The following is an 18,508-nucleotide window of genomic DNA, read 5'->3' as shown; positions in this document are numbered from 1 at the left end:
TATGTCATATCTGTCTGATGTCCTCTATACAGTTATTTTAGCACTTTCTGGGGGCAAAAAAAGAAACTCTAACAAATTGTACCACATCTCTCAATATTTCTTCTTTGCATGTGTTTCCCTGGAAAGAGAACTTCTCAAATTGAATGGAAAGAGGGCATGAACTGAAGGCATTTATAAACATATAAACAGTGCCAGAGTAGGAAAATGGATCCTCCTCCCATCATGTCTTGCTTCTTTAAGTAGATGGCTTGGCTTACCACTGGATCCAAGTTAACTCCAGCTTTCCCATGTGTAGAAAGCACCTAAAAATATTTGTAAAAATGCATCTAATTAATTTCCAACATGAAGCAGAAAAAAGCAATGCTTGGGGAAAGTACGTTGATTTCAGTAGGGAAAAGGCATTTACATCCAACATTGTTTTTCTTTTATTTTTAAAAGGTACCTTCCTGTAATTGCACGCTAGTTTACAGCTTAGATAGGAGCATCTTAGCAATAATGGGCACTTTTTTAGCAGATTATTGCCAAAAGTGCATTCTTTATTCCAGGGAGACACTGTAATAGATACCAGTGCTTTAATAATGATACAAGCAATCTGTAAGCTATTATAGTTTCTTTTATAGTAACTTAATCTTCAAGTTGTTTTATATGTCTGGAATTTTAATAGTGTTTTTAATTTATGAGGAGAAGTATATTACATATTACTAGTTACTTGGGAATGTGAGCTAAATATTAGTCAATTCAACTGTATTTTTACAAACAAATATTTCGAAGTACCTAAACAAGCAACATGAATAGAACAAAGAAATTAAAGTATGCTGTATAGATAAAATAGTGGCTTTTGTGGACTGAGCCTAGGAGAACTTATTCTGAATTCTTACTGTTTTTTTTGTAGGACAATGATGCTCTTCTAAAAAAAAAATGGGAAAGAGCATGAGTATTTTTAGAATTCTGTTTTAAAATCAATACTTTATTTAAAATAAATATATTTGCTTATTTAATTTATGTAATTGGTTGCAAATAAATAAAAATTACCCTGTATATTTTAAGATAGTGAAATTAGTGAATTAATAATTAACACAAATCTACGAAGTACTAGATTATACATAGAATAGAAGCTCTTGAAGGCAGTGCAAGAATCAAATATTTTTTCCTACTAGTTTCTTGCCATTTTAACACATGCAGGAATACACATGGTTCACATAGAATATGGTGAACTATACTCAGACTTGTAAAAGAAGTATTGTAACACTTTGCTAAGCAGTGAGTTACAGAAAGAAATGATCAGTGTAGCAATTTAGTGGTTGTAATGCTATTAAAAGTACGCCTATGAAATAGAGAACCACTACACTATTTTGAGAGAAGTCACAATCTACTTTAAGATGTCATTCTGTGTTTCTGACTTGCGATTAGATTATATTTCTCAAATGTCAGTCCTAGATTCTGTTGTGACCATCATCATAATAAAATGTGACAGCAAAGATATTATATCAATACTTTCTCCATAATTAGCATCAAAGATCTCTCAAGGGTTAAGTACAAAGGTTTTCTACTGAATGGTCTGCAAGCCTAGTGCTTTTAAAGTTTTTAATATAGCCAAGACTGTTGACAACCAGGAGACAAATCTATGAACAAACCCGTTTGGAGAGAATAGTTTTGTGGTATATGATGTATGTACGTAAATGAGCTTATTAGGACTCTCATCTATTTTATTATTGGTGCCCAATTTAATAGAGGCATTTAAAAAACAATATTTCTGCCTGACTCCTTGAAATGAAGAAGATACATTGATATAATTGAGAGCAAATGATTGCATGTTGTGCCATTTAATCATGTCATTTTTCAATTGCTGTTTTTTGCACTTCACTGCATACTTATAGAATATTTAGCTTCAGTATAGATTAAGTCCCACTGTCTGCAACTGAGTAGAGTTCCCATACTAGGTGACATTTTCTTTTAACCTTGAAATCAGCAAAAGCACATAGGTTTGGCAGTATTTTTCTAACAGATGAAAAGTCATCATTCATTCCCTATCTTTTTCGTTTGGCATTTTTGTCTTGAGGAATTACTTTCTCATTAATATTTTTTTGAGGAATTACTGGTTTTCTTTTTCATGCAATAACAGAGTTTTGTTTTGTCCTATAAGAGTGGAATTTGAAATACAACGATGCATCATGCCAAACAGGAGAATTTTCTACAGGCATTGCAGTTTTACAGAAAAAAATGAAAAGTAAATGTTAACAAGTATTTGCAAGCATAACTTCTCTTATCTTTGCCTGTTGTATTATTAACAATGTTAAGGTTGTTAACAATGATTCGTGAAGCATTAGCACTGTCATAAACTGAAATTCTGCACTAGCCAAATACAAGATATTAGAAGGTGAATCAGTTTTAAGTTGTTTGATTGTTGTTCTGAAAAGGCAACTTCCATACATACAGTCACTGTACTGAATAGCAACAGATCTATCATTTCATATTCGTATCATTCTCCATCATGTGACAACAGATGTAGTAGGAAGGGTATTGTTCCTTCCTGCACATACCCATGTCCTATAATGAGGAGAAAGAGCAAACCTTTAACAGATCAAGGTTTAATAGAAACCTCCTCTTAGAGCTGATCATTCCAGACTTATCTGCAGTGGAAATCTTGTCACTTACCTGAAAACATCCAGTATTGCCCATGCATGGAAACACAACATAAGGATCTTAGTATACACTGGCATTACTTCTGACCTAAAGCCCAAAGAAAATCCAACTGCATAAGTTAACCTTTATCGTCTTCCAACTGTGTTTCAGAGCCATGGATATTTCTATATAGGCTTTAAATATTACTAAGTGTAGAGTGAAAGCAAGCAAGAAAGAAGTGGTTGAAAAAAAAATTATGATATAAAAAATATTTCAGCAAACAATACATAATAAAAAGTGCTAAAAATTGTACCTAAACATTATATGTGGTGATTATATGTGGGTTTAAATGAAGGAAACTCATTTCAAACAGACTTTGAAAATATTTTTAGTCTCAAGTTCTACTGAACTCACTGAGAACCTTGGTACTATTAGCCGATCAGTTTTAGCACTTGCTCTGAAGTAAGTGTAAGAACTTCCATGGCCAACTCATCTGCCATGTGTCAGAAGAAAACTGACTAACCAGTCATGTTCTTCAATCATGCAAAACATACATTGTCCAAAGGCTGAGGGATGGAGGAGAGTTTGGGTTGCATGGATCTAATAATGTTCCTCAACTTCTCACTTGTCTAGGTCTCCTGCACTCTCTGGCACTGTCTAAATTTGAACACATTTTTGTCACCTAGTTTTCAATGAGGAGTCAACCAGCCATGCAGAACACCTTGTGGTCAGATCATGTTTACTTTCAGCCTCATAGATAGTGCCTTTAGACCATGCTCTGGAAGCTGTTTTGATGTCATTTGACTCAGCAAGGGCTTTTCCACATGATCTAAGGCATAGTATTAACAAGCTGTGAAAGTTGTTTCAGCTAGACTTTTGTAGCTATGCGGGTGATAACTTCAAAGCACTGAAAATAGGAGTAGGCAGAAGGAAGAAATATCCCAAGTTCCTAGCAGCTCTGATTGGTATGGGAAAGCATGACTGTCAATAATATTATAATGAGTAATACCTCAATGTTTTCAGGGTATCTGTTGCAAAGCAAAGACCTAGACAAAGTCAAGCTTGCACATGGCAGCTGCAGTTACTGTTTACACAGCCTGCAGCAGACAAAGTGATATATATTAATTTAAGTCTTACTGTGAAGGACTTAAGGTAGCCACAATTGAATGTGTCTGATCTCTTGATCTATATTCCAGCCATACTTTTGCACACACAGGAGCCTAAGTGATGCTCTGAAGTCAACTGTTAGACCGTTTCCTAATTTTCTGAACTGCCAAGTACTCAATAGCTTACCATAGCTGCTATAGACATATGGCTCAAGCCTCAGTAGAGATACTACATTATCTATCTGATTATTTTCTTTTTTTCTTTTTCTTTTTCCTTTTTTTGTTTTGGTTTTATTAATCATGAATTATAGCTGTTGATTCCCAACCCAGAACCTACCTAGCAAAGAATTGAAATAACTGTGGCCTTGAAGGCATGCAGGGCTGAACAGTTGCCATTTTAACAGGTTTTCAAAGAGTCATACCACTTTAACAGCAGATTGTAGATGGATAGACAACACCTTGAGGTATTGTGTCATAGGATACAATTACTGTGTCCTTTTAGGATACTGTATACCAGACCATAATACTGGTTCAATTCGTTACCGCTAGTGTCCTTATATGGGGTTTAAAGAAGACTTTACAAGGTTGTTCTCTGTCTTTTAAAGTATTGTTGCTATAGCCAACTCTTTTAACACACTGTTAGGTACAAGCACTTCATTCTTCTCTTGTTTAACATTAATTATAATATCATGTAATAAAATTGAAACAGAAGTGCCATAGGCCTAATTGTACTGTCGCAGCCATGTAAATCAGAAATAGCTTCAGTAAAGCTACTGTTATTATGCTGGTGTAAAATTGATGTAAATTAGAAATGACTTGGATCCTGTAGCTCTGCTTTCAGATAGCACAATGTTAAGTCCTCACATAAACACTCACATAATGGCATGTGAATTAAATATCCCTTACCTCATCATATTATATGGTATTGTATCAAAAATGAACAGTATTTATAAGGAATGACATAATCAGACTGAGGTAAGATAATGTTAGGGGGCCAAGTTCTGAGCTGGGTTGACTTCCACAAAGTTAATGCAGGTCTGTATGAATTGTCTGCCATCAGTATATAACTTACAATCATCACTGCATAAAAGTGAATTCTTTTACTGTTATACAATATAAGTAAGAACTCTGACTCTAGGTAGGGCTTTATTTATTTATTAATTTGTCTGATATGATGTTAGACTAATGAACAGTGTCAAAAAGAAAATGTGTCAGACATGTTGGTTACATCAAGAACTGTGTAGGAAACTGGTAATGAACTGAAGGGCAAGTTCAGGAAACATAAGTGAAAATGCAGCTCTGATATAAATTGAATAATAAAATTCCTGGTCATATTTTGCCATAAATAGTGGTTTGGGAATTTGTCATTCACCTTATTTAAAATTCAGAAATATTAAAGGTACAGGGTTCTCTCATTATAGAAGTAATAGAATTCCAGCTATTACAGAGTTAGGGTAATTTACATTGCTATAGAATGCATTATATCAATAAGTGGAACATCTGTATGAAATGTCCACCTGCTGATATACTACTGAGTGTACTTTACAGTGAAATGTACTTAATCATTTTAAGACGTCTTCTAATGAAATCTTATCATGATTAGCATTTTGAACACAAATACTGTTAGGCATTAAAACTTCTGCCTTAAATGAGATTGCATTGTTTACCCTTGTTGATTAATAAGCAATCTGTTAACTGTTAGAACAGCCCAATTCTGCCAGTGAAAGTAAATTAGCAATTCAGCAATGTTTGTGGGTTTAATCATTTCTCTTGAAGGCTCTGAATTAAAAAAATCACTTCAGCAGTATCCGTACGCAAAGGATATATGTTTTTAGATGTGTATACCACTCTTTTGCATCAGTCTTGCATCCTCATCCTATTGATCAAGTGCATACTTTCAGCAGCAAAATACTCAATTGATGTATAATATTTCTAAGTAGAGTTCCTATTTTTTTAATCCACGAGTGTTATGAAACTTTGGACCTTAAATACACTTGCAATAGACTATTAACTGTTTTCCTATTCAGGAGGATACATTCTGAATTTCAGCTAATAGTTATGAGAACTCTGCTCTGGTGGCTTGCTTTTCAAAATTAATTTATTTTTTTATGATTAACTGAAAGTTTAAAGGAAAATACCCTGTCTTCATAAAAGATGGCAGTTGAGATTTTCTCATAGGGTCATGTACTTTCATCTGTGATATCCCACAGAGGGAAACAGATGTTAGCAAGTTACAATTTAAATTATCTGGAAAGCTCCCATGTGTGGAGCACAGTTCTTTTAAATTCAGGAGTAGCACTGGCCTCTGATAATAGCTATATACTTGGACCATGCGATGCTATAGAAATAAGGAGTATTGGAAGCTGGGCTGAAGCAGTCATCCTCAGAAGTGTTTGTGTTTTGTGTACCTCAGCGTTATAGATATTATAAAAATATATTGTGAGTTAATAAAACACCAATTTGATGTTGCATGTCTATAGAGTGCAATTCTATTTGTAGATAAAACTGTATTCAAAATCATCCCTTGCCATTAACTGCTTCCGGGTGGTAGATCTCTCTTTTGCTTTGGCACATAAAATGCATTATTTATATAGCTATTCAATGAGACTCTCAGTGTAGTTATTTAGCTTTCTGGTGTTTAACCAGCCTATCCCAGCTTCCATCGATATTCAGCAATACTAGGGTTTAGTGACTGTTTCCCATCATGCAGCTTACGTAATACTGCATTCTTTGTGGCACTGGAATCTGTAGGATGAAATAAATGCAATGAATAACCCTTCTTTGAAAAGGGTACAGTTATCATAGTATTCCTAAATTTATTTGAATGTAGATCTACCCTGGAAATTTTTTACGACAGCCAAAACTATCTGTAAAGGATTTTATAGTAACATCTCTACTCACCTTCTTGGGGGTTTCTCCTATGACAGGGTACAGATGAGCCATAATTTCTATTGGTTTTTTGCTTATTTTTTTTTTTTCCTGAGAAGCACATAAATATGTACACACATACTATATATATATATATATATATATATATATATATATATATAAATTGTATGAATACCTTTTTTCCATAATTTTTCCTGAAAATTTTCTGAAGTTGATTACTGTCAGGTTAACTCATTTCAGATGTCACAGCTGAATGGCAAAAAGGAAGAATAAACCAGTCTACACCATAAAGCTTTCAGCATTATCCAGACACTTAGCTACGTATGGCATTTGTTTGAAGACTGAAAGTGGATTTACTTCTTATGTGCAATTAAGATTGTGTTTATCTTGAAATAAACATAAGCTTTGACATTAAGTATAGGAATTTATGGAAGAGCTGAATAACTATTAGCACCAGTAACTACTATCAGATAAGAGTTAATGCAGAATATCCCACTCTGACACCTGTCATCTGTCTGTCCTGCAGTCCCTATGCTGTGAGATCAAGCAGAGACGCCGTGGGGTTGCCTCTGTGCTGCGGCTGTGCCAGCACCTCCTGGATGACCAGGAGACCTGCAACCTGAGTGCAGACCACCAATCCATGCAGCTGATAATTGTAAACCTCGAAAGGAGGTGGGAAGCCATTGTTATGCAAGCTGTCCAGTGGCAAACAAGGCTACAGAAGAGACTGGAAAAAGAACCGGTGAGTGATGCTTGATTTAAAAAGTTCTCATATAATTTCATTTTACAGCAGACATTTAAAACAATCTCATGTAATTCCATTTTACGCCAGTCTTTTTTTCAGAGCTAAGCAAGCAGAGCTAGGGTGTTCTCTTCTGACTGAAAGTGCTGTTCCTAGTCTCCAATGGCAATAAGTGAAGTTTTATTTTTTCACAAACTGTTATAGTCTGTGGACACCTCTGATTAATAAGATAAATTCACAATATGTATATTTGCTGTATATTTAAATCTCTTTACATCTGATTCTGTTCAGTAATGAAAACCATCTTCTCCTTTTGAGATGACTGTGAGTTGCTCAGTATCTAAAAGAATTAGGCCGAGAGACATATTTCATTGATTGTAAATATATTTCAGAAAATGTATTTTCTTTTTAAGTATGACTGGTTTTAATTAATATCCCAGCAGTAGGTGTGTATTTCCCATAGAACGCCACGGTATGTGATTAATATACAAATCTGTGTTATTTGAATATAAGTAAAATGCATTAATTTCTCTTTTATCTCAGAGAAATGATTCCTCAGAGGCAAAATAGCACTCTGCTTAAACCATCCATTAAGTGACATAAATAAGACAGGTTTTCTACAGCATAAAACTATATTACAATGCAGTGTCTACATTCAAACAATAAACCATAGGGGGGACAAAATAATCCCTACTGTAACACCATTGACTGTAATGGATGAATTGGCTCAGCATGTTCTGTTGTACTATCATAATGCCAAAGTCTATATGCTGCAGCTACACTGACAGCAGTGATAACCCTATGTAATGCATATACTGAGGAGCCTTGATGAGATTGGAGAATAAGTGACACATTTAGCTTACATAATTTTTAGGTTTATATAAAAAAAGGAAATATACTTGATACATATTTCCTGACAATTGCTATATTTCTCTTTGAGTTGTTTATTTATGTTAGTGTAGTATTAAGATATGCAAGACATAGCTCTGAAAAACTGGCAGTTGTTGAATGAAAATACTAGCAGTCTGAACCAGCCAAGAAATAGTGAGCTGGTGAGGAGGATGTTGTAGTGAAGTGTTGAAGGTAATAATAGGAGGAATTTTAGACAGTGCATTCAGTACATTAAAAAAGAATGTGAGAAAGAAAAGAAGACACATGCTGTCTCATCAGTGAGACAAGATTCCTGAGTTTTGATGGTAATGAATGGAGGAGAGCAAGAAATAAATACAGAAGTAATGGAAGTCAAAGGCAAAATAGTGGGTTGGAATATCAGTATGGGACTGAAGAACAGAAAAGGCTATTGAAGAAAGAAAACAAAGTAGTAAATATTTCTTAATTCTCTTGAGGAACACCAGTTTTGTTTTTGTGGTAGTTAAATCTTTGAAATATTTTTTGGTTGTATTACTTATAAAATAACATCTCTAGTAAACTGTTGGTTAGTGCCAAGCAAAGGGTTTATTTAGTGGACCAGTACTAGACAAACTACTTGAATTTTGAAGCTTTGAGAACAAGTATGTGCGTATTAGGCAACAGCTAACCTAAAAATCAGTTCTCACAATTCTGAATATTGGTTGCTAAGAGCTGAGTCTGCTAAATCTGTAACTACATAGGTTGCTCCAAAATTACATAGGTCGCCTCCTATTTGACTGCGTGAAAACTACAATGGATACAAAGAGCACACTAATCTATTTGATAGATTAAATTTTTAGCTACAAAACACTATTTTTCAACATAATCACCACCATTAGCTAATTTGTGCAGATGAGCTTATCAAGATATTCTTCATTTTCTGGTGTAAAAGATGTGCATGGCTGTCTGGACCAGAGTTTGTCTTTCACATCAGTGTCACCACTGCTCAAATGCACAACCCACTGCCTCACTGTCCTCGTATCCACTATTAGGTCTCCGTAATCATTCTGAAAGGAGCAGTAAAAAATTGCACCTGTTGACATTTACACATGGAAGAGTTCAGTAACACACCTTTGATTCATACGCGCTTCCATGTCAGACACCATTTTGTCACTGTCCCTGTGCTGCCACCTGTTACACAGCAACAGCATGTAACAGAATATGTAACATCTGTCTCTGCATTCATGGTCCAATATCATAGCATAGGAGGTATTACTTTTGGAGCAGTCCTCATAACTGTCCAAGAGAGATTGGACTGGGTTTCTGCTATATTTATCTGAACGGTAAGGTACTACTACAAAGATGAAAAATTGCTTTTTCTTCTGCTAAACTTGCTATTTTGTTGCTGCAAATATACCTGTTCTATTGAGGGTGGAGCACAAACAAATTCCACATGTGAGGTAGCTTAGAGAGGGGCTGAACAGAGGTCCAAGTTGCTGTAGTGGAAGCCTATTATCTCCTCTTGCATGTGGGCAGCTGCCTCATGGAAGCAGTTTACTCTCTGTAGCTGCAGTTACTATAAATAAGTTATGTGCTAATTAGAGCTTGGTGCAGCTCTTACAGCAGGAGTGCAGTGAGTCTTGTGTTACTGTGTGGGACTGCAATCGATCAGGAGTTGAGGCATGGTGTTCAAGCACAGTACTTTGCTTGATGTCCCAATGCTTGGAACTTCACAAGGTGCATGCTGCTTCATTCCCCCTTTGCCTGAGGGAGTCTGGAGTCCTCTGCTGGTCTGAACTGTTTTCCATTGTTGCAGGGGGCGTACCATTCTTTCCGGTAAGAAACAGCAGCCATTAACTGCTATCATGATGTGATTTTATTTGCACTGTGGACTGTTTTGCTTTGAAACTTCTTATTCTAGTCTTGTTTATAATATGATTCTTTGAGTGTGTCAACATCTAGAAGTTTCTGATGTTGATAAAACTGTTATATTCCCTACACTTAAGGATGTCTCAGCTACTACAGAATTCAGGTTTCTTTGTTTTCCCTGGTCTGAATTGGTGTATTCTAGCCTTCCTTTTCATTCAGTTCCTGTGTAGTCATTTCTTGGGTGGGTACCAGGACTATTTCTTCTGCTTCCCTATCTCTCTGTATTTGATGGTGTGCCAGTCTTGGCACGTAAACAGTATCCCTTAGTAACAAGTCTTTATTTGTGGTTGCCCACAAAATACTGTAATTTATGAAAACAAATGAGATGTTTTTATACCCTTATGGCATCCGACTCATTCATGGCATCCAACTTGCTTGACAGTACATGAGATAACCCCAATGATTATATTGCATTAAAGAAGTACAAGAGTCACATGCAACTCCTGCTCACTTCTTAATCTGTGTACTGGGATCTTCCTTTGTCCTGTTTCTGTCCCCAGTCACTTATCTGAGCCACTTATATAATTGCAAAAGTATGCTGGAATTAACCACAAAGAGATTTCAGGTTTCTTTTAAACTGTTTGTCTTCACTGTTGTTTTTCAGTGTTCTTCTACCTTTGTAATAATGAGCAACATAACTTTGCAAATAACAAGAGATTAACTTGTACTACAAGTAACTGAAGTCTGGTGAAAGTACATCCTTCTAATGAGCCTAAAGCTATGTCTATAAGTTAAAATTAACAGTAAGAGTCACTCCAGAAGGATGAAATATAGCTAGATTCAGTAGATTAATCTAGCTGAAAAGAATGAGGAATTCATGCAGGGGAAAAAAAGGAAAACAAAGATTACTTTTAAAAGACAGTAGGACACTTGTCTTTTACTGGAAGCAGTCCTGATATGTTTTAGCAAAAGAGGGTTTTAACTCTCCCATCTGTTTTTTTTCTTTTTTCTTTTTTTTTTTTTTGTGAGAGGAGAAATTCTTTTCTCCATGATTTATCGATTTATCTTTACATAGTTTGCTGTTATAATGCTATCTGTCACCTAAATTTTAGCTTCAGATTTTCACAGATGCTTTTTAGTTTGCCTAACAAGACCCTACTGACAAACATCTTAAAAGAAAAAAGCAGTCTGTCTGGCAATTGCAACAGCAATAGCAGCAATCTTTAGTCAACTAAAATGAAAACTGCCATGTAAAATTCCTACTCAACAGCTGGAGAAGCTTTAACTCACTGTGCACTCCCATTTTGTGGATCTAGTCTACATGAAAGAAAACTGAAGAGCTAAAAATGGATTTGGGACATCATCTGTCATGGTCATGCCAACAATTTTTCACCAGCTAAGTCAAAGTGAGAATATGTTAATTGTTTTAGGCAGTATTTTTGATCATTTGCTTAGCCAATTGGTATATCCAGTTTAAGTTAGCATCTAGCCTCCGTGGATTATTCCAGCAGTCAAGATATTCACAGTTTTGATCCAAGTCAGATATATCTCTATATAAGAAGCAAAAAAGAGGACACTCTGAGTAGTATTCACTTTTCTAGAGCTGCTTTGTCAATACTGGCATACAGAAAACTGTTGTACTGCTGCTGTGGCTGACAGAAAGACAAAACTATTTTCTAATAGATTTTATTTTTTAAGTGGCAATTCAATTCCTGCCTTCTTGATGACTAGAGAATCTGTTTTTTCTCCAGACTGCTCATTCACTGAACGAGAAAGATATCTATTTTATGGAGTAGACAATCTCTTATTCAACAGAGGGCTAATTATTGAAAGGACAGTATTCATAATGCTTTTAAAATGGGAGATTTTGAGTGAAGAAAATTTGTATAGAGGTGCTGTAATTCTCACATTGTCCAGAAAGTGTCTGAAGTATTCACTGATTTAAGTCTACTACTATGCTTCATGAAATTTTAAAAACTTTTATTTCTTCTTTCCTCCTTAGTCATACTGTGTGTACACTGCACTGTATGTCCAGCAAAACTCCCATCTGTATTGGCTGGAAAGTATGCTGTACATCCAACGACATAATTGAAAATAATAAGGACACAATAAATGGAATGGCCTTGGGGTATAATACCCAAGGGATTCAATTGGTGTCGCTTTGCATCAATGTCCATGCATCATGGTAATTGAGGTAACACAACCAATTACCACATTTTAATTAGAGTTGTAAGGACTTGGGAAAATCCGCAATGGTGAAACAGCTCACTTAAAAAAAAAAAAAACACCAAACTTCTCTCTTTGCCACAAGTTTGTTTCTTGCAATGCTTGTTTCATAGGGAAGATGTAGACTGTGTAAAGCCCTGTTTAGTATTTTTCCCAGCTTTCCTTTGATTTCATTCTTTACCATTGACTTTGAAGAACAGGTTGTTTAAAAAAAAACAAAACTGTATTAGTTCTGATCAGGTATCTTTATTCCTTTTCTCTCTTCATCTCTTTCAGTGATGTTTTCTGCAAAGGAAAACAGATTTAATAATGCTAGGCATGATGCTAACTGTATTCTTCTCCCTTTCAGTTCTCTATATTTAATTCACTGGTTGCATATTTTTTCAAGCCATGGGCTGACACTTGTTCTAAGCTGCAATACAAAACCCTGCATTCAGAGGTAAAAAATGAATTCATCCTTGTTCTGTTACTTGTTTGATAGCTCCACAGAATTAAGTACTTGGTTTCTATGGGATCGTAATTTTATCACAAGTTATGGTTTTGTGAGGTGAGATCTAGCTAGAAATCTTACAAAAAAATTGTAAACTTAGCACTACAGCAAAGTAAAAATGAGTAAAAATTACCTTGGTTGGCTGAGGAGGGCACACTACATGTTTTAAAGTGCTGAACACCTTTTGCATGAACCAGCCCTCACAAGGTAATTATTTAATGACTTATGTTTGAACCTTCAGAAATTTTTTTCATTACCTGTCAAAGGTCATTCTTGTTTTGATATTAGACCTCTTCATAGTACAATTCTTATTGCTTGTATTTGCTTCTGTAAGTCTGTTCTGCTCATATATCTATGCTGAATTGTGCTCTCTTTGGAGTTTCTTTCCTAAAATATATATTTTTCAGTGTCTTGATATTTGATGGTAGAGTCTCTGATGTATATTACTCTATCTAGTACATTCTTGTACTTGAGGTGCTCTAAACTTTTCAGCTTCTGAGTAGTGTTACATGTCTACTTTGTGACATGGAATATTTTTCTGTAGGATCCAAACCATAATAGTGCATAAATGGTGAAATCGGGTGTAATTTTTTCTTGGGTTTTTTCTATGAAAGATAGGAGATATACTGCACGTTCCTGCAAGAAGTTCTGTATCTCTCATTGCTTTTCTTGGGAAATGGTCATAATTATGAAGACAGCCATCATGACAGTATGCAGAGTCCAGATGAACTTTTAAGACTAATGCTGGTAAAATGCTTTTAGATGAGTTGATCTTGATTAAAAAAAATTGTAGACACAGTGAATCTTAGTGAAAATTTATTTTAAATAATCAGCTAAACTCTATGTTACATTGAGAAAATCTCCTGTATGGTCATCGACATTGAGTTTTAAGAGTGAATAGAGTTAATATATTTAGGTCTTTCCAAGGAGCTTTCTTTTCCATCCTCAGAGCATGGCACAGCTAACAATTTAGGGCAACCATCCAGATGTGATACCAGTCCAACTTCCATTCATCTCAGCAAGATGCTTTCATTAAGAGGGAGCAAATCATCAGAGGCAGTCATATGAGCTCACTGCCATAAGTCAGTCTTTTATCTATATCAACTTTTAATTATGTTGTGGGACTCTATTTGTAGGTTTGTTTAGGCAAGAAGAAACTAATGGCTAATTCAAGTACAGAGAGTAAGGCAGCTCTATTTCAGTCTCTGTCAAGTCTGGGGAGTACAAAAATGATACTCCTAACTTATCTCATGAGTTCCAGATGATTTGGAAGTGGGCTAAACAGATAAACTTGAGAGCAAATGTTCTCAGCAGTTTTACCTTGCTATTTGTGTGCTTTTTGTTCTTTTCAGTTAGTGAAAGGGGAGTGTTGTAAAGAAAGTCTACTTACTATGTATAACACAGTATAGATATGTGCGATGAGTAGGGCTAGGAATAAGCTTTTCTGTGGAACCTCTTCTAGAGCAGCTCATCTTCCACCTAGAGCAGAAAAGTAGTTCACTGTTATGGAATTTATAGCTGTGTAATTTTTAGGAAAGACAGATCAGCGAGACAAAGTGGTGGAGTTACTTTGTATGTGAGCTAAGAACTGGAATGTATCAAGCTCTGCCTAGGAATGAATGACAAATGAGTGGAGAGCTTATGGGTGGGAATTCAAGGGCAGGCTAATATTGGTCACACCTTTGTGGGTGTTTACTAGAGGCAGCCTGATCAAAAGGAAGAAGTTGATAAGGCCTTCTACAGACAGCTGAAAGTAGTCTCATGATTACAGGGTCTGATTCTCAGTGGGGGACTTCAATCAGCCTGATATTTGCTTGAAAAGCAACACTGCCAGGCACACACAATCGAGGAGCTTCTTGCAGTGAAGGGAAGATGACTTTGTGACACAGGTGGTGGAGGAGCGTATGAGAAGTGCTACTGGACCTTGTTCTTTACAGACAAGGAAGGAGTGAAAGTTGAGGGCAGCCTTGGATGAAGCGACCATAAGATATAACAGTTCAGGATCTTTCATGGAAGAAATGAGGCAGAAAGTAGTATTGCAGCCTTGGGCTTCAGAAGAGCTGGTTGACATTCAAGCACCACTTCTTCCAAACTCAAAATCGGTGCGTCTGTAAGAGTAAGAAATCCGGCAAAGGTGGTTGGAGACATTAATGGATGAGGAAAAACTCATGGAAAATTTAATTGGAAGAAGTAGGTCTGTGGAATGTGGAAATGGGGTCTGGCCACTTGGAAGTATTATGGGAATGTTGTCAGGGCATGCAGGGATGCAATAAGGAAGGCTAAGTCCCACTTGGAATTAAATCTGGTGAAGGATGTCAAGGACAACAAGAAATGCTTCTTTATGTCAGTAGCAAAAGGAAGACTAGGAAAAATGTGGGCTCACTGCTGAGTGAGGTGGGTGTCCTGGTAGCAGAGGACACTGAGAAGATGGAGTTACTGAACATCTTCTTTGCTTCAGTCTTTACTGTTAAGATTGTCTCTTGGAAATTCCAGATCCTGGAGATAAGCTAGAGAGTCTGGGGAAAGGAAGACTTCCCCCTAGTAGAAGAGGATCTATTCAGAGATCTTGTAGACAAACTCAACATACACATCTGTGGACCATGATGGTGCTAATTAGGTATGAATTTGTAGTTTCCAGTATACTGAAACCTATACAAGCCTCTCTTGAAGCTTGTTCATTCACCAACCCATAGTAGCAGGTTTTAACCACTAACTAACTGAAAATACTTCCCTGATATGCATATTTCTCTTCTGGAAGTTCCTGTTAATATCTACAGGCACATTCAGTTTCTGTGTTGTCTCAAGGCACCCAGTAAACTTTGTAACATAAAAGGTGAAAGTTACTTTTTGTTGATGTTGTTGGCATGAGGACAGGAAGATAAATGAAATTACATTAAAAGTGAAGATTTTTTTAAATGAGAAAATCAATTGTTGCAATACTTAATTATCTCAAGTCATCTTTGATTTTTATTTTTTCTTAATGAAGCACACATTTCTGTGCAAGATTTGAAACTTACTTGTTTTTTTATGGGATGTTTTTTTATAAGACTGGGAATGCTTCATAATGGCTGATCACTCTTAAACAGAAAGACTGAAAAAACAAAACAATCAAAGGATATAATTTTTAAACCAGACATTGTTGCTTGACCATACGTAGCTACTAACCACAGCTTATTCTGCAATAAAAACTGATTTCAGGTAATCAAGGTAAAAAATGTCATGATCACAGGTCAAGGTTTCTGGTGTTATAATTGTCTCAAAGTATAGTGGCTGAATTCAGTATAAAATGGTGCCTTTGGACTGATGCTTTTTGTGGTCAGTGTCTCTCAGTCCTTCACTTAAGTCACATATACTTTGATTTTTTTTACATCTATTTCTCCTCAGTATTAGAGGAAGAACTATGTGAACTAGCTGGCACAATGCCACAAGGTTTTGTGTATGTTTATACTTATTTTTGAGAATAATTTTTTAATTTTTTTTTGTTCCCTCTCCTTTTAATGAAATTTTAATTTGTTCTTTTATGTAATTTCAGAAAGAGAGAAAATCTATGCATTTCAATGTTTCTTAAATTGTTCATTATATATCAGTAAATTCCATGGCTGGTCAGCGATGCTGTATTATCCAGTGAGAAATCAGGAATGTTTTATTTGGGGTATACAAACTTTGTGTTCATCCATATGGCTGGAAGACATTTCTATTTCCCAGCTATCATTAGCAACTCTTATTTTGGAGTTGGGTGAGGGAATTTCATAGCTGGCAGAAAGCTGCTAACACTTGCTCAGTGATCTGATTGTTTTGGTTTTTGGTTTTTTTTTTGTTTTTTTTTTTTGTAATGGTTGTTTTTTAAAGGCCCTCAGAGTCTTAGAGTGCCAGTGAGGCTATCAGAAGTGCCAGTGTATCACATGGCTCAGTAATTTTGTGGTTATATGATCACAAAAACTGTATCATAGAAACACAGAATCACAGAATTGTAGGGGTGGAAGGGATCTCCAGAGATCACTTAGTCCAACCCCCCTGCCAAAGCAGCTCCCTAGACCAGGTTGCACAGGTAGGTATCCAAGCGGGTCTTGAACGTCTCCTGAAATGTCTCCCCTCTGAGTCTTCTTTTTTCAGGGCTGAAGAGACACAGGTCTCTCAGCCTTTCCTCATAAGGGAGGCGCTGCATGCCCTCTATCATCTCTGCAGCCATCCACTGGACTCTTTCGAGGATAACTTGGTCTTTTTTGTTCCGGTACATGACTCTCACGAGTAATGACATTTGTCTTCAAGTGATGGTGTATCTAACATTCTTAATTTCTTTGCATTTATAAGTAATTACGCTTGCCACAATTAAAAAATAATACTATGTAATTACAGAAAATTCAGGTTTTAGGACAGGAGAATTTAATCTTATAAAATCTAGAAATGTGAGCTTTATAATTCTGCAGTGGGAAAAGTCAACATAACAATAGCAGGTTTAAGTCATAATGGCATGTATTGTATCAGCCAACAGTCAATCTTTGTCTTTCTTTGCAACATATTTAATAATGGTTGAAAGTGTCTGGATGAAGCCACAGCCACATCTTTGATAGCATAATATCCCATGCTCTAGAAACATGTTCATTTGAAATGTAAGATGCATAAAATCTTCAAATGAATTCTCAGTTTTAGTAGCAATATATGTGATATATGGAAACTGGAAATCTGATGCTTCCAGTACATGTGGATACTGCAAGGATGGCCGTACACTGTTTAAATAGCAAAAAAGTAACTAACTGCAAATGAAATAGAACACAGAACACAAAATTGCAGGGGTTGGAAAGGGTCTTACGAAATCATGGAGTCTAACCTGCCTGCTTAAGCAGGTTCCCTGCAATTGGTAGCACAGATAGGTGTCCAGATGGGTCTTGAATATCTCCATAGAAGGAAACTCCATAACCTCTCTGGGAAACCTGTTCCAGTGCTACATCACCCTTATTGTGAAGGTATTGTGAAGTTCTTCTATAGATATGTATGGGACTTCCTATGTTCAAGTCTTAGACTATTGCTCTCTGTTCTACCACTACACACCACTGAGAAGAGTCTGACCTAATTGATTTGCCTTCCACCTCTCTTTAGATATTTATAAATATTTATCAGATCCCCTCTCATTAAATTTAGACAATTAAGTACTGGGCCATATCTATAAAAATGCTGAGCACTGAAGTGCATTCTGTTCAGGAATGACATCAGTCTTTTCTTCCCATGCATAATATCTACTGATCATAAAATCATGGCTTGGACCAACATTATTTAAAATGTTGGAGTTAGGCGAAAAACAGAAGTCATGAAGTAGTGATTATTGAATTAATTTAGTGATTTGTTGCACTGTATCTCTAGTGACCCCAGTTCTACAAGGAACAGTATGTGAGTGTGGTTAAAGCTGATTTTCTGGTATCTTATTTCAATAGTTCTCAAGCAAAATAATTTTTAGAAAGAATGGAAGAAACCTCATTTGTAACAAGTTGTACTGCCTTTATTTCCATCCTGAAAAGGTGTTACTGGATTATTCCAGTCATTACAGAAATATATTTCTGTGATCTTTAGTACATATCTGAATAATCAGTGTTTTGTTGTTCATTATTGTAGGATGTTGTAGCTCAAAGCATAAGGGAATACTATATACATAGTATGTATTTAAGTGCATGGAAACAAAAAAGGTCCGTTTCCTCTCAAAATAAGAGGAAAAGGGCACCC

The 18,508-nt window shown here is 35.9% G+C and overlaps 1 protein-coding gene across 1 annotated transcript in view; it reads left to right on the top strand.

Moving 5' to 3' along the window:
* Nucleotides 1-18,508, top strand: part of AKAP6 (A-kinase anchoring protein 6) — a 212,747-nt gene that overhangs the window by 174,288 nt on the left and 19,951 nt on the right. The window contains exon 11 of the mRNA XM_065753759.1: nucleotides 7,144-7,359. Within this exon, the coding sequence (XP_065609831.1) occupies nucleotides 7,144-7,359 (216 nt within the window). The remainder of the gene's footprint in view (nucleotides 1-7,143; nucleotides 7,360-18,508) is intronic.

The sequence above is a fragment of the Cyrtonyx montezumae genome, unplaced genomic scaffold (genome assembly GCF_038088225.1).
Source record: "Cyrtonyx montezumae isolate F1298 unplaced genomic scaffold, pur_monq_1.0 scaffold_10, whole genome shotgun sequence".
Classification (NCBI taxonomy): Eukaryota; Metazoa; Chordata; class Aves; order Galliformes; family Odontophoridae; genus Cyrtonyx; species Cyrtonyx montezumae.
The sequence above is the reverse complement of the archived record's forward strand: the minus strand, read 5'-3'. Positions and strand labels throughout refer to the sequence as shown.